The sequence below is a fragment of the Homarus americanus genome, unplaced genomic scaffold (assembly GCF_018991925.1).
Source record: "Homarus americanus isolate GMGI-L3 unplaced genomic scaffold, GMGI_Hamer_2.0 scaffold4854, whole genome shotgun sequence".
NCBI lineage: Eukaryota > Metazoa > Arthropoda > Malacostraca > Decapoda > Nephropidae > Homarus > Homarus americanus.
Genome location: NW_024728299.1, coordinates 387,796 through 412,896, shown reverse-complemented (window position 1 = coordinate 412,896; position 25,101 = coordinate 387,796). Strand labels below are relative to the sequence as shown.

At 38.7% G+C, this 25,101-nt stretch overlaps 1 protein-coding gene across 1 annotated transcript in view; it reads right to left on the bottom strand.

The window, feature by feature from the left end:
* Positions 1-11,446: 11,446 nt before the first annotated feature.
* The window catches only part of LOC121866068 (protein phosphatase PTC7 homolog), a 75,743-nt gene continuing 62,088 nt past the window's right edge, over positions 11,447-25,101 (bottom strand). Inside the window, exons 3-6 of the mRNA XM_042365667.1 lie at positions 18,412-18,591; positions 17,469-17,667; positions 16,123-16,379; positions 11,447-13,355 (exon numbers count right to left, since the gene is read on the bottom strand). Coding sequence (XP_042221601.1) covers positions 13,306-13,355; positions 16,123-16,379; positions 17,469-17,667; positions 18,412-18,591 — 686 coding nt within the window. The 3' untranslated portion in view covers positions 11,447-13,305. The remainder of the gene's footprint in view (positions 13,356-16,122; positions 16,380-17,468; positions 17,668-18,411; positions 18,592-25,101) is intronic.

Sequence of the window (25,101 nt, the reverse complement as noted above, 5' to 3'; positions counted from 1 at the left end):
ATATATATATATATATATATATATATATATATATATATTATATATATATATATATATATATATATATATATATATATATATATATATATATATATATATATATATATATATATATATATAAGCAGCAGGTTGCCATAGTAGGGATATGACACACACTTGTAATTTTCTCTCCTTTATTAACAAGAGAAAACACCCGAGGAAGGGAAGTCTAGGACCTAGATCAGACATAACTAGTCATTATACATTGTACATACAAAATAAGCATCAACTGTTGTCATAATCACATATTGGCACAACATAATAGTAGCAAATTAACAGTACATAACAATAAACCTAACCCACCAGCATAATAAGTGGTGGACGCTTGGCTCCGACTTATTCAGGGGTGGCGGGGGATGAATGTCTAGAGTAATGCCTTTATTAGCCTTCTGGCTTACAAACTACCTCCATGCATTCATCACATTCTTCATATAACACTCATTATGCTCAACCTATCAAACACCCTGAGAGAGCTAAAATTACTCGGTGCACACCTGTTGATGGGCTTCGCTAACGCGCCTTCTCATAAAGTAAACAATAACAAGCCGTGGCGTCCCCCGGGCCGGGCTGCGTTCCCTGGTACCAAACCCCCATTTAGAATCTACAAAATATATTTTTTTCCCCTCGGGACATACAAAAATACATATCCAAATTAAAAAATACTCTAGATCACTAAATTGTTGTCTGGAGTTCCTCATATCATATCTGCCCCCACACTTAAACCTATCATGATCCCCATGATACTGGGAATGAAGAAAATAAATGACCTAACATTCTGAGGCATCGAGCAGTTGGTAGAAGCAACTTTACCAATTGTACTTACTAACAATGTGAAACTAAATCTAAAGCACCAAAATACTTTGGGGTGTCGATTTCGGTAACCTGAGCATATTGGAGTGTTTGCCTGCCATAGTTCTCTTACTTCTGCTACTAATAATACCTGCTGTGGGGTCCAGGTTCTCATCTGAACTGTGTGTGTCTACCTCATTCTTACGGCCGTATTATTGAACAACATCTTCCCTTGAAGACATGGTGCATCCTAGAGTGCTAAGAGAGCTGTGCAACGAGCTTGCAGAGCCCCTGAAGATTCTGTTTTGTAAATGCATGGATGAACAAATGGTCCCCAGTGAATGGAAAGTGGCTTATGTGAGTCCTATCTTCAAGAAGGGCGATAGTCACTCCACGAACAACTATAGACCGGTGAGCCTGACCAGCATAATATGTAAAGTACTTGAGAGTATTATCAGAGATGCCGCGATGGAACATCTACTACGAAACAACCTTGTAAAAGATTGCCAACACGGTTTTATGCCGGGGCGCTCTTGCTAGACACAATTGCTCAAGGTATTGGATATTTGGACCCATATTCTAGAACAAGGTGGTAATATCGACAATATTTACCTAGATTTTGCCAAGGCTTTCGACAGTGTACCCCACGAAAGGCTGAAAATCAAACTGGAAGGGTACGGAATTCGGGGAAATGTCCTAGCGTGGATAGAAGACTTTTTACATGACCGCAAGCAATGTGTGGTGATTAATGGCACGAAATCGTCATCTGTACCTGTAACAAGTGGGGTACCACAGGGTAGTGTATTGGGCCCGCTGTTGTTTGTTTGTTTCATAAATGATATGCCTGACGTTGTACACTCCTCCATACAAATGTTTGCCGATGACGCCAAGTTATTTCGGGAAATTAAGAACCAAGCGGACTGTGAAGAGCTGCAGAAGGACCTCTGTGGGCTCCAGGAATGGTCGAAGGAATGGCTGCTGAGATTCAATGTCACGAAGTGTAAGAGGATGCACCTGGGGCGTACCAACGGTAAGGAGGCGTATCATATGTCCCAACGGGATGAAGAAAATGTACTAGTTGAGACTGTGTGTGAGAAGGACCTAGGTGTGTATGTTGACAATGAGCTGAAGTTCTCGGGCCATTGTGAGAAGAAGGTAAATCAGGCAAATAAATTATTGGGTCTTATAAGAAGGTCGTTCAGATATCTAGACGGTCCGTCCCTCGTGACGATCTTCAGGAGTGAAGTGCTTCCCCATCTGGAGTACTGTCACCCCATCTGGTCCCCGAGATATGCTAGGGACTGTCAGTTGGTTGAAAATGTTCAAAGGAGGGCCACCAAACTGGTGCCTGCACTTCGGCACCTCAGCTACCCTGAGAGATTGGAGCGCCTGAACTTGCCTAGCTTATACTACAGACGGGCAAGGGGGGACCTAGTTGAGGTTTATAAGCATCTCAGGGGGCACTACTCAGTTGAGTGTCCTTACTTGGAGCTGGCGGACACTCGCCCCACAAGGGGTCACAGCTCAAGATTGAAGAAGCCTCAGGTCCAGAAAACTGTGAGGGCAAACTTTTTCAGAGTGAGAGTTGTAAACTCTTGGAACAATCTACCAGAGAGTGTTGTGACGGCACCGAGTGTGAGCTCTTTCAAGACCAGACTTGACCAACACTGGAGCGGGTTCAGGTACATTCAGGAGCCGGTGCATGCCCAGTACTTGCCAACAGTGTGTAACAGAGACGTGACCGATCGCCCGGGCGGCTAGCGAGCCGATCAGTGGCGAAGAGGATAAAAGTAAGAATGACCATGTTGAAAGCCCTATTTTTAATTGCGAAAAACCGTTTACTGCAGCGCACGAATGAGTGTGGTGGCATGAAAACGAACTAATAGTACTTACTTAGAACTTTAAAACAACACACCACATAACAAGCTTACAAATGGCACACTTGTGCACTAGCAATACACGGTACCTGAGATTCTCAACTCTTCATCAATCACAGGACAATACGACTTTAACATTATCAGGGTGTAGCTTCTTTATGATAATTTTATACATTAGCCAAGAAACAAAGTGGCGACTTGTTATTACCACACACTCATACCCTGACGGGATACATATTAGCTGCTTTTCGTCACCCTCTTCATAATTATTTTGTTTTATTGAATATTTATAGTCAATACGATTAATGTACAAAGAAACACGCATTGGTAATTTTATAAATGTATATTTTTTTACAGTATTGGTTTTATGGCCCATATTATGACAGTGCAAAAGCTGTGCACCCGGTCAATCTGTTACTGCCAAGTGCAAGCTGCTGGAGTCATCTCATCTTACTAACGCTAGTACTAATTGGGTAAGCACATTTACGGTAATTTATTAGGTATTTTTAGCAGTTTTATAAGCGAGTTTCTGTCAGGAAAATATAAACTAGTGACGTTCTTGCCTAGAAATATTAAAATGGATAGAGGCAAATTTCACTGGAAGAAAATCGTCTCCAAACTTTATGCTTCATATATTAATAAAGTAAGTCCATTTAAATTACTTAATGCAACTTTTTAGCAGTTTTATAAGTGAGTTTCTATCTGGAAAATATGAACGGAAAGTTTATGCCTAAAAATATTAAAATGGGTAGAGGCAAATTTCACTGGGAGGACATTGTTACAAGGATGGTAACATAACATTAAAAAACACCTTTGTTACAGTGGATCATGATATAATACCGTATGTGAAAATACTGCAAGCTCTAATTTTTCATCACCAATTACATTATTTCGTTTTGGCAAACTTCAATTTGGCTGAATTAGGTGCATAATAAATCAAGTTCACTGGAAGATGGAGTTTGATTATTTAATGAAAATGTGCCTCAAGCATATATGATACAGTATTTTGGCTAATATAAAGGACTTTACAGCAGCTTCCCCGTCTCAGTAATAGTAAGTTCGCCCATGGCATGTGATAATTTATGCTAGGTTAGGTTAGGTTAGGTTAGGTTAACTTTACTTGAACTTATAAATAAAACTTTTTAAAACATTTGCCATAAATACGACCGTCTCACTTTAAAACATAGTATTGAAATTGCGGCGTTTATAAATTTGTTTTCTCTGAAAACAATTTTTAACCCATGATAATATAATAAAGGCATATCAGCACTTAAAGGCCATTTCCTATTATTTTATGCATTACTGTACATTAGTTTTTTTTTTAAATTACATTGGAAACATGTGAAAGTTTGTATTTCCCCGGTGTTTTTAACTAACGGGTTGAATTGGCAAAAGGAAATTTTTAAGAAAAAGAATCGGGTGGGGGGGAAATCGGATCAGGAATTTTTGGAATAACTTAGGAGACCAAGATAGACAAGAGGCACAGGCAAGGTTGGAGGAAGTGCAGAGACGACGACACAGAAGACGACTCCGCAGAATTGTAGCTGACTGCATGAACCCATTTACAGCAATGAGCGATGCTGAATTTGTTGACTGATTTAGGCTAAGAAAGAAATCGGTTAAGGCTAAGAAAGAAATTGGTTAACAGTATCATCCAAGAAATTCAGGATCAACTTGCTGTTGCCGTGTTCTCCAAAATATTTTATTATTTTCTTACTCTTCACTGGTTCTATTTTTCCTGTTGGGTCGGTCATACTGGTTTTCATCAAATAATGACGTTCTATTTTTCTTTTTCTGAGAGGAGGTTGAGGGGCTAGGTTGCAAGTTTTTGTCTTGCAATGGTAGGTCATGGCCTCTGCTGCAGGCAGGCTCTGGTACAGGATTTGTGAAGCTAATCTCTTGCACAAGATTTGTGGAAGGCATGCTTTGAGCATAGTAACTGTGGTCCTCATCAATTTAATTGATTGACGGGTCCACATCAATACCAATGACTTGACTTGTAGCTTCACCAACTGCAAAATTATATATATATATATATATATATATATATATATATATATATATATATATATATATATATATATATATATATATATATAATATATATATATATATATTATATATATATATATATATATATATATATATATAGTATATATATATATATATATATATATATATATATATATATATATATATATATATATATATGTGCTAGTAAAGATGTAGGTGGTTCCCAATATGATAACATAGGAAACAGTAAAGGAAAGTGTGAAAAGCAGAAAGAAATATTTTATGTATGTATAAAATATTATTATGTATATTTTATATATATGTATATGTAGCTGTGTATGTGAATGTATGTGTATATATATATGTATGGTATATATATATATATATATATATATATATATATATATATATATATATATATATATATATATATATATATATATATATATATATATATATATATATATATATATATATATCCATATCCCTCAGCATTAAAACACGTTGCAATTCGTAACCATGTTTGCCTCTTTAACGAAGCAACCTTCCCACACATACTTTTGTTTTGTAATATTTTCTCCTCACCAATCAAATATGCTGTACTAATAAATCCCATTTTCTCTGTGATATGGGACTTTCCCTGAATTCTTTGGAGGAAAAAATGTCCATGATGAGAGCAGGTATACTATTAATTTTGGTGCCAACAAAGGTAAACAAACACACAGGACCCATAATGCATCAGCGAAGTGGACAGTATTACCAGACCTAAAAAATCATCCCACACGAAGTGGAAGAGGTTTGAGGATTTGAAAATACCGCTTGAAAGAACAATCCCTTTGAAAAGAATCTTCGTCGGAGAGGGTAGATGTTGTTTCATAATACGGGCGTTAGACTTTTCACGACTGTGAGGACGTGGGTCCCCCACCGGGCAACCGGCATCATCCTCATCATCACCACCATAGCTGTCTGTCACATCTGAGCCATCAGCTACCTTTGGGGCTGCTTGCAAATGCATGCTGTGTATTATCTTTGAGGCCCCATCTCCTACCTCAGGAACAATCCTGCACACTTCCCTCCTCATTCAACACATGGGATATCACATATATATCATCATACCAGTTGTCCTGGATTTTACACCTTCCCTTTCCATGAAGTTTTCACACTAGTGCATGTTGACCAATGTCCAATACTTTTTCTCTCGCTTTCTTATCATACAGAAGCTTCCTACTCTGACACTTACTCTCAAAATTACCATTTGCAACTCTCCAGGCATTCTCTAATACTTCTCTGAGTAGGGCCACCCAATCATCACACGAGGCCTCCTTCTTGGCTTGTGCAAACAACATATCTCGGGAGCTTGGGATTGGTACCGAAGATCAAAGTGTGAGGGGGGAACCCAGTGGTCGAGTTAATAGATTTATTATAGATGGCGGTTACCATTCTTAGATGCTTTGCCCAATGTCTCTATTGCTCGACTGACTGTGTTCGCAACAATTGGTGCATTGTGCGGTGAAACCTCCTGCACCGTCCGTTTCCAGCTGGATGGTATGAAGTAGTCCTAGATTTCTTTATTCCCCAGGTCTTGCGTAGATCTTTCAGTAATGCACTTTGAAATTGGGCTCCCTGATCAGTGTGAATTTTCCTTGGGGCATCATATTTGGTAAATATCTCAACAACCAGGATCTTTGTTACAGTCACTGCCTTCTGATCCCTTGTGGCGAATGCCCAGGTGTTCTTAGAGAACACATCTGTCACCACCAGCACATTTTCTCTGCTAGAATGTCAAAGGGTCTACTGACTGTAAGAATCTTCATCTGCATGTGTACCTCTGGGATAACTGCTTTTGCTACAATGCACCAGTGGCAGTCCCTACAATTTTCAAAGATGTCATAATCCATTCGTGGCCAGTAGTACCTCTGCATAATCAATCTAGTGGTGCATTCGATACCCTGATGACCCATGTCATCATGCAAAAGTTTCATTACTTCCCCCTTCAAGTTAGTAGGCAAAACTAGTTGCTTTATCTCCTTCTGGCTTGGCCTTCCCCAGGGGCTTTCCCAGGAACGGCTGCACTCCCAGGGACGGCAACGTCCCCAGGGGCCCTGCCAGGGGCGGTGGCGCCCTCAGGGGTTCTCCCAGGGAAGGCAGCACCCCCAGAGTCCCTCCCAAGGACAGCGGTGAGCCGAGGGCCCCTGCCAGGGGTGCTAGCACTCCAAGGGACAGCAGCGCTCCCAGGGGCCCTTCCAGGGACGGCGGTGCTCCAAGGGGACTTGCCAGAGGCGGTGGTGCACCCAGGGGCCATCTCAGGGGCAGTGGCACCACCAGGGGCCCTCCCAGGGGCACTGGCTCCCCTGGAGACCCTGCCAGGGTCACTGGCTCTCCCAGAGGCAGCGGTGCTCCCATGGGCACCTCCCAAGAACGGCGACGCCCCCAGGGGCCCTACCAGGGACAGCAGCGCTAACAGGGGCCCTCTTAAGGACAGGGGCATCCCCAAGGTCCCTCCCAGAGATTGGGGCGCTTCAAGGGGCCATACCAAGGGCGGTGGAGCTGCTAGGGACCATCCGAGGGACGGCAGCGCCCCCCAATGGCCCTCCCAGGGGTGCTGGTGCCCCCAGAGGTCCTGCTTGTGGCGATGGCACCCCCAAGGGCTCTCTCAGGGACAGCTGCACTCCCAGGGGCCCTCCTAGGGATGGCAGCACCTCTAGGGGCGCTTCCGGGGACAGCGGCGCCATCAGGGGCTCTTCCAGGGACGGTGTCACCAAAGGGGGCCCTCCTAGGGGCCTTGGCAGGAGTGCTGGCACCCCCAGTGGCTCTACCAGGGATGGGGTCACCACCAGGGGCCCTGCCAGGGGCTCTACCAGGGACAGGGGACAGCAGCACTTCCAGGGAGCCTCCCAGGGACAGCGGTGACCCCAAGGGCACTGGCTCCCCCAGGGGTGTTGGCACCCACAGGGGCTCTCCCAGGAACGGCCGTACCCCCAGGGGCCCTGCCAGGGGCACTGGCGCCCCCAGGGGATATACCATGGACAGGGCTTTCTCAGGGACAGCAGCACCCCCAGACATTCTCCCAAAGACAGTGACTTGAAGATAAATGGATAAGCTGTATCACACAGTTGTTTATTCAGATGCATTTGTGTTAGCTTTCAGTAGATCAGCTTACAACAGGGGTCACTATAACACACTGTATAGTATTTGATATGAAAATACCTTCTTAAAAACTTTATTTTCTACCTTTCAGTGTTGTATGATAACTCAGTTTGACTACTTGTACTTAGACAAATAATTTATGAATAAACCAGGGTATATGCAGATACATAATAATTTACACTACAATATTACTTATTAAGTGATGATAAATACACTACAATAGTATTTATGAAGTGGTGATAAATACACTGCAGCAGTATTTACTAAGCGATGATAAATACACAACTGTACTGTACTTATTTACCAAGTTTTAAAGACAGACTTTGCAGTAAGCCAATCAGCTGTTTGCTCTTTTTAAACAATGACTCGTGTTGTTCAGTGTGGGATTCTTTTAGGATAATATTTTATCAATCTGGCACCAAATGATCCTAAATTATGAGAATTGTGGTGGAATTGCAAAAAGAAGTGTTATAGGAATCTTGTGGGAGAGAGGGGGCCACCCATGCTACCCACTCACCCCTCTGCTAGCTGGTCACAGATAAACATTCGTCTTCTACATACAATAAACTCCTCCACTTATTTTTATCTTTATAGTACTGTAGAGTATTCTCTTTATTCACAAGACACTTTACAGTCAATAACAATCATCTCGGTGACAACCAGACTTACATGTCTGATTTTCAACCCAGCTAGTTCCATTTTATATTTTTTTTATTGTTGATGTAATATTCTTTTAGTAACCTTGTTATACACTTAAAGACCTTAGTTGTTGAAGCGCAGTGATAACATAACTGATTTTCTTTAAACAGTCAAGCAGTGTTCCCCCCCCCACACACACACACACACACACACCTACCTGTATTCGCTTTTCTCGGACTTAAGCATTTTTCGGACTGGGGTCTGCTCCAATTAGTCCAATTTATCAAGGTTCTACAGTATATAATTATCTCTCTACGCATTTGGTAACCTCAGCCCGGAACTCAACACCTCACCTCGCCCTCTCCCAGCCAGGGCGAAGGTAGTTTTAGGCTTAAAGTTTTTATCTTACAAAATGTCAGACTGAACTTAGCATAATATAACTTGCATTGCTGGAATCCTTGCAAGATAGTTTCAAATATTACTGGAGGGCATAATAATTTTTCATTTGCGATTAAGCGGAGTAGGCTTTGTGAATAACGAATAGGGGCAGTAAAATATACCCCTAATTACATTACTTCTTATGTTGAAAAATTCCTCATAATAAAATGTTCCATAATTAGTCTCATTGTATAATGAAGACCCCTTTGTATTTGGTTAAGTACTGACAAATCAAGCGCCTGGAAAGATGAAGAAAATGAACACTCTCTTTTGTTTAATCATGTATTAATATAATACAATTATGATACATAACATATTGCATTGTTTTAAGCAACATCACAATCACTTACTCCACCTTTTTACAGATTGGCTTTGTAAATAGCTTGTCATTCAAAGAATATGCCAACAATAAAGCTCTTTGAAATACTGCTGATGAGTAAACCTTTAGTAATCAAGTATTTTGGTATAGTTGACAGTACTTCATCCTTCTCATTCTTTTTTTTTCTCATTACAATTCTTACACTTGTGAATGAACTTAAAAATTTCCTTAATGTAAATAATGCTTCCATTATTTGGACAGCTATTTTATGTATGTTATGCCATCTCATACCACCTCCTGTGTTACCTATATGAGCAACTTGGCTCAATAATATGAACAAGATTTCAGTTGACAGAGAGAAGATCACCATAACCAAAGCAATGTCCACATGATATAGTAACTGAGATTCATATTCAAATTATTTCACAGTTTCAAGTATAAAATTCCCATTACAGTACAGTACCCTTTAACAGTGATGCATCACACTATATATCACAAAAAATAGCACAATCTTACACCAGTGTAAGGTGTACAGCACTTCTGATAACAAACATTCTCAAATCTTATTGTTTAGTAGAATTATACTGTTTTTGTTTTTTAACTCAAAATGGAATATGACTGATCAAAAGTTGCAGGATACCTCATTCTGGGCATCACTTATCAACTCGCTGTTTAAAGAGATCACTTCTATTAACAAGATTTACAAAAATATTTGAAAGTTCAGCAGAAAAATTGCCGGAGTAGAAATACAGTAGTGACATACAGAGCCCTTAGTACCTACCAGCAATATCAAATCATGTACAGTGGGGTATGCTATAACGAACGGATCCTACTACGAATATTCCTATAACGAACGGTTTTACCTATAAAATGGAGAATGCTATAACGAACGAAACTCCTACAAGGAACATTATTTAAAAAAAAAAATTTTTTTTTTTTTTTACTAATTTATTGTTTTTTATTACAAATATTAATGATATTCTTTATTTCAAGGGTTTAGATGCATATTTATGCACTTTTTTTACAATTTTTACAATTTTATATTATATTTTTCAGTGTTAAGTGGTTGTATTTGGGGGCCTGAAACGGATTAATCCTATAACGAACAAGGTTCTAGAACCAATTAGATTCGTTATAGCATACCCCACTGTATTACAAAAAGAGGTGAACACCAAAAGATGTTGTTCCTGGCCAAGTCTCATTTATACTAGTATTTAAACACCTCATTTGAGCTACAGATTCAATCAGTAACATTACTGTAGTATCAAAGGAGATTCCCATAAACTGATACAAGCGTAACTCTACTGAAACTAAGGAATGAAATAAAGGTGGATTGTTTTACTTGGTCAAAAATTCTCAATTTCTATTTAGAATTACTGTACAGTATAATCCATGGGTTCTGCCACAACAATTCACATAAATAAAAATATAAACTAGGAGGTATTACCCTGATTTATACTTGTAGTATTCACCACCTCATTGTAGCTGTTCCCCAGTATTCACTTGAAGCCTTGTCAATATTTTAATATAATTCACAAGCATGAGAATTAAGACTTGACCATGCTTTATCAGGTTGTAATAAACCCTGTACACACCTGTCATAACAATACTACCATGCCTACAAATACTACGTTCCTAGGTGAGCCACTTCCTCACTACTACTGCTGAAGCTAAGTTCTGGGGCCCCAGAAATCTACTGTAGACGTTGTACTCTCATAAAAACTTGAGTGGAAAAAAGTAACTAGCTAGTAATCATTAATTATGTCCTTTATGCTAGTTCTCTGGAGTTTCCACTTGTGATCTACCTCATGCAGTACACTCAACAAGGATGTGATGCATCATGTTCAAACAACCTATAATAATAGTATTGCCCCAACATTCAAGGATGAAAAAGATCTATCCATGTGAATGTATGTGACTAGATTTAAAATAATGGCAGAATTAAAAAAAAATACATTTAGTATTGAAAGAGGACACACAAAAATTACAAAATGATGAAGCTTAAAACATTTGTGAAAAAACAAAACAGTTTTTCAGACAATCATCATACTTGTCATGAACAGCTGTCAGATATCTGATGTGAATTTATCACTGTTCATGATACAGTATTACTTACTTTTAAACTTAAATGAAAACATAATAAATAAATAATAATAGAGAGTTAGCTTTTGGGGGTTTCATTTGATTTTCTTTACAAAACTCAATTCTTTTTCGTATATATTTTGAGACAGTATCCTTCTATTGTTTGTAATGTGATGAGCTGCATATGATTATTCAATTCTAGGGTATACAGTGATATTCAAATTGCATCACCACTTTGATGCACCAAAAGCATTTAAAAAAAATTCTAACTGCTGTACCTGTATTGGCAAAAATTAAAAAAAAAATAGAGGGGAGAGGGAGCAAGATTGGATATTTTAGGTTCACATATATTCCAACATGCTAAGCAAAGCTCATTTAGTCACAACCCATGATATGAAAGAGTTTATTGTTTTCCTCACCAGGGTGATTGTCACTAACTAAACAGCAAAAAATAGTGATCACAACTCTGCATATTGAAGTTGCTGATATGGCCAAATGTGTGTCGGTTATTTCTGCTTGGATCTTAGCCTCTTCTTCTAATTTTCTACACTCATCATCTTGCACCATTCTCCACTCTTACTTCCCTTTCTTAAAGTTTGTGTACCACATGATCTATCCCACACTAAAGTTGAAGAGAAGTAAAGATAACAGTTGGGTAGAATTCTCATCAAATCTTTTGTTAGTCTCCAAATTATGGATATATCACAGTTTAGAAAGTTATATGACCAGGAAATGAGTAATGACAAAATCAAGCTATATACAGGTATCATTACTAACATCCTAGAAACTTAAAATTGTGAAAACCATGTCACAGTGTTGTACCATACTACCAATAAGAATCATGTGAGAAAAGAAGAAATTACTTAACCCACGGAAGGACGTCTTACACCCGTCCATTCGTAAAACTGTACATAGCAGCTCAAGTGGTTGTAAACTTTTGTACAATTTAAATGGCATTCCATACCCTAGAACAATATGAACATTGAAAGTAAAATGCTAGGAACAAGGGTATGGAATGTGAGGAGTATTAATCCAAAAGAATGAGGTGATATTCCGTAGACATATTCAAGTCATCCATTACACTCACAATAACCATATGCTCAGCATACATAATTTTTTCTGGTCTCATGCTTATACTTTGCTTTAAATCTCCATGAAAAAGCAAAAATAATCTTTTGTAGGTAAACTTACATATTCAGAAAACTTTGTATGCAAGGTAAGTGATATATCACCCACACTGTGTTGAGTAGCTAGACTGCCAATTAGCTAAGTATATTTTTAGTAACTTAATTGACGTGACTGTCTTTTGTATGTAAGATTGAGGAAAGAACAGAAATTGGAATATTATTTTTATAAATCAGTTTGCTTCAAATTTCTGCTATAACCTTAATCCACTCTTTACTGTACAAAGCATCACCTAAGTTGACACTTATTTACATAAATTCAGTGACACTGAAAGCTTTACAACAGTCCTATTCAACCTCATTAATTAATGTAATCGTACATTAAAATATGACTATAATACATTACAACTTTCAGGTGTTTTATAACAACCATTAGCATGAGTACAGTACTGAAAACCAGACATTAACACACAAACATTATAAAACATAATATATGACTCTTTTAAAAAATAAGTAGTATTTGAGGGTCATTGCTTCTTGTACAATTACAACAACATATACAGGTTAATTTTACAGCCAATGGGAAGCATATCTTTCTAGAATTTGAGATACAAATACATTTCCAGCCTAATCTTCAATGCTTCACTCACATGGGGAACTCCCCAATTAGAAAAACGATTTTACCTCACATTCAATACACATGAAATAATGAAAAACTATATGGTATTAAATAAAAATGCATATCATGATGATGCTATTAACAAAGGTGGTGGAGTTTACACGCTTCTCTGGATGCTGCACTAACTTCTAATTTCAGGTTCCCAGGGCCCCACTGAGTTTACACTGTTATGGTCGCCAAGACCACTGTTATGTCATCTGGTTTCCCACCTGAAAACAACATAGTATGTATTATGAAAACAATTAATGTACCATAAGTAATGTTATGGAAGGGTCTATAAAATCATCTAACAGTATCTGTATATAATGTTCCTAATGTTTTCCTAAATCACATCATACTGGTGAGGACAGGATCTCATCCAATCATTTCAATTACACCCTTTTAAATGTTTTAAGGTTTAACTTGTAACATTTCCTGCGAGAATTTGTAGGAAATCCTATTTTACAAAACTGCTTGACAATTTCATTTATATAAAATTACAGGAGATGTGAAAAATAGGCTATACAGTACACACGATAAAAAAAGTGTCTGTGTACAGTACATTGGGTCCAATGATTTCCTAAATGATCAATACAGTAAATCCACCTCTCGTTTCACACGCATTTGATTTACGCGTTTTTGGAATAACTCGATTTAAATTTGCCGCGTATTCGCCTGGCAGCAGAGCCGCATGTGATGGCTGGTGAGGTGCTTGTTAGTATTACTGTAAAGTCACAGTCATATCAACATCAACGATTTTATTATTAATAATAATAATCATTATTATAATAAATGTAATAAAGATTATTACTATTAATGATGATGAAGATAATGATGATAATGAAGTACAAATATACAGTTCTGTACAACAACTGAAGACGTCCAGCTGTTTAGTGTTTACATCAAGCTTCCCGCATCCCGCTTTCTCAGTTCATTTCAGCACTACTTGTTTGTGTGTTTATCACGCATCTTTTAGTGTTAAACGCTGTTTTCCCCCATCGAGCATGTCTGGAAAACGTCCATCTGCCTCCTCTGGTGAGCCTAAATATAAAAAGCCAAGAAAAACAATTGCAATGGATGTCAAGTTAGATGTGATCACTCACCTTCAGAGTGGAGAGCGTGTGTCGGATGTGGGCCGCGTGCTTGGTATAAGTGAGAGCACTGTTCGTACCATTGGAAACAATGCGAGAAAAGAAACCCGTCCAAAAGTCATTGCTCTCATATTACAAGAAAACTGACAGGAACGCACCTCAGCCATCGACATCTGGCATCTCCAGACCACAGCCTACCATTACCTCAACCACCGACGACTCACCCATACCCTCGCCTCGGTAGCCTCCCTCCTCAACCCTCCCCTACCCTACCTTTGTCAAGCAGAAGTCACCAGTTGTCAATATAAGTGTTACTTAAGATGTATTTACTATTGTTTTTCTTTATGAATGAGTAAGGTAAAAGAATATTTATTGTGAGTTACCCTGTACGGTATATGATGGTTTCCCTAACTTGCTCCCCTAACCTGTACCATTTACATGTATTCTCATGGGAAAAATGCGCATTTTTTAATTAAGCGGTGATTTTCAAGAACCTAACCCCCACATAAAACGAGAGGTGGGTGTACTGTACATCCCGGGGTGTGCTGCCAATTTTTTAACAACCAGTTCTGATTCAGATAGTGGTGTAAATCGGTGAATGCCAATGGTGTGAACCATTAGGCTGGGGGTGTCTGGGGTCTGATTCGATGGCAATGATATATATTTTGTGAACAAGTCTGTTACAGTCAGTGGGTGGGGAAGAGTTGGTGAACTTGATGGTACACAAAGTAGTCCTTACGAGTGAATAGTTCCAGAATGTACTGAGGAATTTTCCTGGAGAAACTAAATATGGAAAATAATAATGCCATATTTCAGTGGTTGTATTGAAAATGTAAGGTTCTTGTGAAAAAAAACTGTTAGGTTATTGTCTTAGTGACTATCTGATACATCAATATAAACTTGCTCTAATTTGTGTGACATGTAGTAGTAATACCTATGGGAAAGAAAATAAGGTTTTGTTTGTAAATTTCAAGACAAATTTCTACCGACTGTTAAATATTTCATAAAAAGCAACAAACTGTTCGGTGATCCAATCGAAATTTAATAACCGGTTCGGGCGAACCGGACCGAACCAGTCCCAGCACACCTCTGAGTAAACCTATGCCGCAACATAGCCACCAACATGTACCATGCTACACTCTGTTTGTAATAGTAATTATTTTCTTTTGAATGTGCATATAATAACAAATCAGTACTTACTATGGATAAAACGGGAAACGTCGGTAGCAAGCGATAAAAGCATTTTGCAATATCCATCGTCTGTGGTGTCAGAGCGTTTCGTGTGAAATGTGCACATACTTTTTTGATTGTGTCTACAAAATCTGAGACACACTATGTTCCCACACAGAGTTGTGTTAGAGGAAACAAACATTCAAAGCTATTTGGATAATATAACTCATTGGACACTTTTTATAGTGATTTTACCTGTTAAAATCAACAGCTTGAATTACAAAAGTCTAGAAATTTAGTTTGGTTGGGATCCAGCCACCAAGTCAAAAGATACATTTGCACAAAAACAAATACTACACCTAGAACTTAGTAATGTACAGTAGGTATCTTCCTTGAGCAATAATAAGCTTCTGCACCAACTCTGTTTGAGATTTATCTCTTTAACAAGATACACGTATTGTATCAGAACCAAAATAAAGTGTGAAGGATGGAAAATCAGATTGAGTGAGAGATAGACAGACAGACAGGGTAATAATTCTGTATCACAGGAAGTACAGGTACTGTACAGTACTGTACTGTTATTGCTGTGATTTCATAAAAAATACAAGTGATAACAAAGGTATGACTTATTGTGACTGCGAGAAGTTTACTAGAACTGCCATGTTACTATATAAAAGAAATTTGAATTTATGCCTAAAATTGAGCAAAGAAGTACCTTAACATAAAAAATACATACCTATTGCATTGATACCATTTTCTCGTGCATTACGAGCAAATGGCGACATGTAATCCTCATCAAATGCTAATTTTCGCGCTTGCTGTGCAATAGAATTGGCTGCCTGTTGCAGTAATAATAAATCAGTAGAACCCTGAACTTTAACCATCTCTTTGATAATCATGGAGTCAGGAAGATTATCAAATACACCATCAGTGGCCACTATTAACATGTCTCCTTCCTTTACTAGGAACTCTAAAGTATCAGCACTCTCAGGTCTGAAAAATAAAACTGCCTTAAATATATGAAGCTCTATACAGTACTGTACTGTGCTATAAAGTTCTTAAGTACACAAAGTTCTTTACTTTCTCTGATAACAATTTCAGTACATTATTATATAAACCATTGGTTCTATAAACAAATATTGTACTGCACAATATTAAGAAAATAACATGAATATTTTATCCTGAAAATCCTACACTTTAAGCCCATAACCACAGGTGACTCCTGTTAATACAGAAAACAATTTTGGAAGTCTAGGGCAGCAGACCCTAACTACTGTATTGTACCAACTTAATTTACAATCACTCATTCCTTCCAAACACATTTACAGTACTTACCTCCCTTAATTAAAAGGGTGAATTACCAGAAGTTGCTCACAAAAGACAGGAAGTTTAAAAGTGAACTATGTCTACCTAGCCAGTTCACATTTTATACCAGCCAGCTATGGAACCTATTTTGTTTTTAGAGCCAATCCCAACATTTTGGATTTATTTTCTGCCTGACTACCCAGGTGAGAGGGTATCTGATCTACTTGGTTGCAATCTTAGTTAAGAAATATAGTAGGAATTCAAGATCAATGTTCCATTTATAATTTATTCAAGACATCTTCAGAGGCAACTCAGTTGCCTCTGAAGATGTCTTGAATACAGGCAAAAGCTAAGGTGCTCCGTTGTTTCCCCTTTCCCGTGTGATTTTATCAAGATATATCTTATCCACGTTTTCATTGTGGATCTACATGAAATAAATATATATATATATATATATATATATATATATATATATATATATATATATATATATATATATATATATATATATATATATATATATATATATATATATATATATATATATATATATATATATATATATATATATATATATATATATATATATATATATATATATATATATATATATATATATATATATATATATATATATATATATATATATATATATATATATATATACATATATATATTACATTCCGGTACTTTACATTCCTTAAGAAATTTTACAACTTTTACTTGCTTCTCCAGTAATCCACAATCTTTTTAAACCTGATTCTATATCAGCCTCACCTGTCACTGAGGACCTGGGCATTAGTGCCAGGAGGAGGGAGGGAGAGCTGGAAAGGTGTGTTGAAGTAGTGTTGTTGCTCTTGTGATCGGTGCACCACTGATCCATTACGCAGCACCAGGAACCCAGAGTCGCCGATGTTTGCTGAATACAGTTGCCCCACATCACCTTGAAGTACCACCACACACGCCGTACTACTGCCTGTCATACATATTCAGTTTTTATTAATATTCAGTTTTTACCATTAATAATCACACAATAATATAAGTAACAGTAGTAATGAGGCAAAGAACAGTTTAGTTATGACATAATAGCAAGGATTTGAGACATCCTGAACAGAACAGTGCTGCACTACAAGATTTACACATCTGAGTAGCTTTTGTTTTATGTTTTCATTTCTTAATATTCACAACAATATTGACATTTTAAATTCGCTAAACACAAACAGTATTATATTCAAATCTGTCTCACGTGAACTTCACATGCTCTGCTTTGACCAATCAGAAATATCAGCTGAATATTTACGGTAAATAATTTATTTCTTCACTTACAAAACACTTAGAGAGGGTTTATTACTGCCATGGGATCTTTTTATTATTATTATATATTTTTTTTTTAGGTTTTACCCTGTAATTTCCACTCCTCTTTCATGTCATAGATTATGATGAAAAAAATAATAATAAAAAACACCTGTACTGTACAGTATTTAGAATTAAAAGAAAGGGTTATTTTATCGTTTTTATTACAGTACTTTTATCATACAAACAACATTTGTGGAAAAAATTAATGAAATAGAAAAACCACTTTCTGGTGTTGACATCTCCACCACTATTACTCTCTATTCTTTTTTCTTTCCTCTATCTCACTATAAACAAATTAATACTGTACTGTATAGAGTTCATTGGTTGGTGTCTATTGAATAATAAACCAGCTATAGGCACTGACCTAAGATGTGCGTTTTGTTTTCGAGGAGTTCATAGTAGGCCCTGGCAATGATAGCAGCAGGTTCTGAGGGCGCGAACCTTCCACTCCTTACAACACGTTCACTCACACGCATCAGTGAGTGAGAGAACTCTCCAGGGTCGATCCCCCATGCCCGCCAACCGCCCACGCCATCAGCCACACCTGCAACACAATCAATCGTTACTGTCTTGTGACACACTACAGTACTTTCTGTGACATCCAGCTCGTCATATACAGTACTATATATAGAAAAACATTAACTTTATTAAAAATTATGTACATAAATACAGATAAATATAGATATTTATTATCTGCTCAGGATGGTTTTCAAGTGCTCATGAAAGCCTTCCCACTCTCACTCAGCAACATAATCCTAGCTCCTGTGCTATCTGACAACAAAGAATTATTTCCAACAATGTCTGAAAACACTTACCTGCAACATCTCATCTACTTAAGTACAGTATGTAATATATCTGAGTTTTTACTAACTTTTCCACACTATATAATATAATAGATTTTGTTGTCCACTTTTGCTCCATATCTTCCAACTGCCAGTGTCACAGTACTACAGCTCCTCCCCGACTTACGACGGGGTTAAGGACCCAAATCCAGGTTGTAAGTCGAAAATGCTTAAATAATACATAGAAAATCTAAAATGGGTGTCTCTTTTTCTTCTCAGCACCACAAAACTCTCATTTTTAAGCTTTCCAGCCATTTTAAAGTGAATTACAAACGAAAATTTTGTCTGTGTACTGACGTTGGGACTCGAAAATACGTAATTTGACAAAATTTGGTACGACTGAGGCAGGTCATAAGTGCAGGTGGTCGTAGGTCGGGGAGGAGCTGTATTCACCTCTCATCATTTCTCAAAAGCTTAATGAACTGATAAACACAACCTCAAACACACCAACACAAATTTACTGATCATTGCACTACCTACCATTTCACTGATGATAACTTCCTGTGTTCTTTACATTAAATAAAAGCTGTTTAACTTTCATCAACTCGGTTCATGAATACTGAAGTTACATTCCAGAAGTAAAACAAGAAGTGATGTGGCCAACAAGTCCCAGTCCGAACATTTTGGTCAGGTTGGAGCCTATTTGACCACTGGTGAAAGTAATTACACTCCAGGACCAAGACCCTTTGATACAGCATTTCCTAAAACTGTTCTGCATCACCACCACATCACCTACCTGTGTTATTGACTTCTCTACCAATGTGTGTTTGTATCAGATCCTTCCCAAATTAGGAAACTGATGGTACAACAGATGAATTGCATCAATAGTTAGGCTAAATGGATGGATGGATGAATGAATGGTCAGATGGATGGACGGACAAACAAGTGAATGGACGGATAGGTGGGTTTCGCTACTATTTTCCAGCTCATCATTAAGGTCAAATACAGTCACCTCCAAGGCAGGTGAGTGGGCGACAACACACACTGGTAGGCAGGCCCTTCACCCATAAAAAAATCAATGAAACACAAACTAAATTGGTGGCTGACTCACTCCCACAAGTGAACCTACGACGGAGACAGACAAACATACTGAACCAACGATTTGAGCTTCATTCGCAGATTTATAGTAATATAGGAAGATTTAGTTTACCCAGCTGCCAATACCAGACATCACAGCCATCATTTTGAAGGCTTTCTGGGTAAACATTGGTGAGGTGCCAGTAAAACATGTTAAACTCCAGATGAATACCAATATTTGTTTACAACTTTGGAGCAACTCCTTGTCGCGAGGATGCCTGTCTACAGCGGGTATTGGCCCCCATTATCAACAAACTTGAACCTGTTAGTGAACCACCTTATTTCCTGGTGTTTATCTCCCGTCAATAATAATTATCCCCCCCCCCCTCTATCAATTATATATGACGTAGCAGCTTCACCTACCTGTATATCCCTCTCAATATCTGTGTGTCTCTTTTACACACCCACACACGTCGGCTCTGCCCAAATCCCTTGTGCTGCCTAAACAACTTCATCACCATCAGCATCATCAATTCATCACCACCATCACAAACACTACTACCATAAAACACCACAAACATCACCACAATCAACAATTAAACCCACCGCCACCAGCCTCACATTAGCAGTAATCCACTCTGCAAGAGGAGAAAGGAAGCGGAGAATTGACCTCGTTCACCCAATCTCCCTCCCTCCCTCTCTGCTCCACCCTAAACACACACACACAAAACCCATCCCAGTCCACCACAACCTAACCAAACTCAACTTAACTTAACCAAAACAACATTAACCTCCAGCTAACTCAATCCACTCCCCTTCACACACACACAGACGAGAACACACCAGCTGGCATCACCTTTGAGTCGTGGACACTAACAATAACATCCCCGAACACAATTATCATAAGTACCTAAGAACTACAATATATCCCACACAGTTACCCAAGATGGACAATATGCAGATCAGGTAATATTATTGCTATTGTGTTACTCTACTCTACATAATCCAGCTGGAAAGGATTTATCTCTGTGTTCAATATTAACAGCTGGGTGATAAATTGTGTACCATCAGTTGTACGATAATCTGTAAATTACCAAGAACTGTGTGATAATTTGTTAATCATCATCAACAGCTGTGGATGATGTGCTTAAGTTACCAACAGCTGGGACACTGGTTATAACCACCGTGGCACCATGGAAGACCAAGTCTTTTGGTTTACGTACAAACAACAAAAGTAATTCACAAAGGTCACCTCACTGATGCTCTACTGAGAATTGCAAAGTGTCATGTATTAAATAACAGTATTATTGGTTCAAAGTATTAACCATTAATACCCACACCCTGGCTCAGAACCTATACTGATCTACCAACATAATTTAATGTAAACACATCCGCGGTTTTTGCATAAAACCTACGTTCTGGTTCAGGGGATTAGCTTTGTACGACAAAAACGACACAGAAATTATATTGTGATTATAGCAGCTACATGGAATGTTTTATACCCAGATGGAGGAAATATAGAATCGTGCAATGTTTGATAAATCTGATCCCTGTGCGAAGTGAATCTGAAACCTTAAATCTGTTGAAACAGCTTCTCGTTGCCTGTCCATCCATCCGCTTATGTGATGTGTGTCAAGCGTGTTTGGGTCATAGGCACAAGTTCCCCAAGAGCTCTTCACGGGCAGCTTGTGCAATGGTTTAAGTGACCTGGTGGACTGTGGCTGCACCAGGACTTGAGGGGGGAGAGTGATGTAGTTCATGAACACTTATGAACTTATCTTGGGTGTCCATCTTAGTTTTCTTTATTTTCTTACAACATTTTCTTGAATAATAAAATCATTTCTTTCAAGAAGTTTAACAAGTATGGTCAGAAGAATTGCGCCACACTTCAGAACTTTCAGGTAATTTTCGGTAACCTTCAAACTTTAGTTCAAGGACGACGAAAGTCAACGAGTGACAGTAAGATGCTCTATCCTAACAAATCCACTGTCACACTAACACAGCTCACGGTCATGTTGATAATCCAAGTCTCTCTAAGACGGCGTTAACCTAACTCTCAAGGACCCAAAGAGGAAACACACTACCTCAAACATCCAAAAGGCGCTGCCCGTCAAGTTGATATTTTCCCACTACAAAATGGAGGTGTGCGACAGATCCATTAGTGACCGCTTCTATTCAAGATTAATTCATGAAACTAGAGCCTGCCGAGGTGTGTGTTGCAATAAAGGAGTGATTACCTACCCGTGGGAACACCTCGTAGGGTAACTTGGCAAGGGAGACATTACATGAACGAAATGTAGATTAATTCAAGATAAGAATGGATTAAGTGAGGCTGTGCTGAACGATCAAGGGAAAATAAAGAAATGGAGAGAGGGAGAAAGAGGAAGAAAAGATGTTTGGATGTATATATGAGAGATAAAACAATATGGCAGTCAAGTAAATTATACAGAGGGGCCAACTAATCCACTCATAAAATTCCACTCTCGTGAATGGTGCAGGTGAAAGTAATGGTGCAGGGTGGAGTGGATGGCACCTTGTTTGTCATGGGATTAAATTGTGAGAGAGCTAAGACTAAATACATAGAGAGAGAGTGTGTGTGTGTGTTCTGTGTTTAACCCCCGAGTGAGTGTGTGGTGGTAGAAGAGGTCACATATGGGTATCTCACCAGGTCAACTACAGGTCACTCATTACCTTGAAGGGAAGGATAAGGGAGAAAGCGGGGAGGGGGGAGTTAACACAGCTCCTAAAACCAAGTTAACGGAATGTGATCGGCAGAGTTAATGGCCAGTCTTAACTATATTAACTCCCCCTCTCTTCCTGCTGCCCGGCTACCTCTTAACTTACACTAACTGCTGCCACTGAGGGAAGTCTATTGGATCCAAACAGCTAATCAGGTTAAACTGTGGTTAGATGCGGTGAACCCTGGACTGAAGGAGGAAGGAGAGATTTAGGGGGGGAATGAAGATGGGCTCTGGGTCAAGAAAGAAAGAGGAGAATATTAGAGTTGAAGACTAAAATGGTTAAGAAAGAAAAAAGGATTGGAAACTAGCAGAGAGAGATATTCTTCCTTTCATCATCATTACACAAAACAATAAGTAATTAACACAGCTCAATGACACTTAATCACCACCACCAAATACAAAACATTCCTCATCGTCATTCCAAACACATTCAACAGTCTGCCATTTGGATAATAATGAAAGGTGGGGGGGGTAATAGGTGTACCCCCGCCCCATCACCGTCCTTGGGAATAACCTCCTATGTTACAGCTATGGGGAGGAGGAGAAGGGGGAAAGAAGGAGAGAGATAAAAGGGAGGAGGGGGAAAGGAGGATGAAGAGGGAGGGAAAATGAAGAGGAAGAAATGGAAGGAGAGGGACAAGGTTATTGCCGGGACTCAGGTGTGTCAGCCTCTGGTGCATTAATAAGCAACTGGAATGTAATAAAAGTGGGAACTGGTCCGGGGTATATCTCCCTTCTGCCCTCTTTTTCTCTCCCACTTCTCTCTCTCTCGACAGTGACATTACCCACATGAATCTGATCTATATATACTGTCAATGAATATGATGTATTTATTTGTGTATAAACCTCTGTCCTGCGCGGCAGTGAGAAGTGATACCACCCCTCAGTGTCAAGACCTGACTGAATTACTCAGAATAGGCAAACTGTACTCCATACTCCACCCCACTGGCTCGCTCATTCACCATTGTATACCCCTCTCCCCACCTTTCACGTAGATAATTTTTTTCTGCCTTTTTTATCGGGTTTAATAAGTTTTTGGTTGGTTTTTGTCGGTTTTCTTGTTTTTGTAGGTTTTTCTTTTTTTCTGTTGTTTTTTGTAGTTTTATCTTGGTTTTTGTTGGGTTTTCTTGGTTTTTGCTGGTTTTTCTTGTTTTTTATTTGATTTGTTATTTTTTATTGAGTTTTGTTGTTTGTTCTTATTTTTTATGATCCCCAGATGGTAAATTTCCATTATCAAGCATATGGATACAATCTACTTCATAATATAGGTCAGCTTCTTAACACTACATCATGAAGTCAATAAGTCATGTACCCAGACGAAAAGTGAATTCCCAAGTTGTGTTCTTATGCTCCTGCCAAACCTACTCCTACCAAACCTACTCCTACCAGTCCTACTCCTACCAGTCCTACTCCTACCAGTCCTACTCCTACCAGTCCTACTCCTACCTATATAAATAATTTACTTGATGGAGAAATTATCAAACTTTATAAATGAACAAATCACGAGTCCTTTAAATGAATTATAAACTATTAGAAAAAAAAATCAATGTATCCTTGTAACTTCCAGAAATTATACGGATACCTGCTACTACCTGGAACAGAATCCAATCAAATATTAATCCATCTTTACTTTAAACTATGAAGGTTGTTTAGGATTAATAATAAAAAAATAAAAAATGGGTTAAAAATACTCGACTTATTAATACCAACATAAAAGCATTGAAACCGATTTTTTATACCATCCAACCAACCCTCTTTTACATGTCAACCCTCTCATCCACCCGTCACTCCTCATCCACCCGTCACTCCTCATCCATCCGTCACCCCTCTTATCCACCTGTCACCCCTCTCATCCATCCGTCACCCCTCTCATCCACCCTGTCACTCCTCTCATCCACACATCACCCCTCTCTTCTACCCGCCAGCTTTCTCATCCACCCGTCCACTCTCAAACCATCACTAGCTTACCCCTCATCAACCGTAATCCAGCTCTTACAGCCGTCAGCTTAAGTTTTCCCCTCGGTTAACTGGGATAACAGAGGGGAGTGCGGCTTAGGGGGGGGGGGTGTCACCTCAAGTAGGAATCCCCTGACCTGACCTCATCCCACCAATCACGGCATAATCCCCCTCTCTGACGAGCCCCCCTCTCCTCCCTCCCTCCTTTTCCTTATCTCTCTCTCTCTTTACCTCTCTTTCGTTCACTTTTTCTCTGTCTTTATCTAGATTTAGTTCGCTTCCTTTAATTTTCTCTCCCCCTCTCTCTCTCTCGTCACTCACTACTCCTCCTCCTTCTTCCTCTCTTATGTTCTCTCTTTCTCTCTCGTTCACCTTCGTATTTTTCACTTAAGTTTCCATTTCCTCTCTTCACACAATTCTCTTCCTTTATTCTTTTCCACCGTCCTTCCTCTCCATCTACTTTCCCTCCCTCTCACCCCACCAATTTCCGTCTCTCCT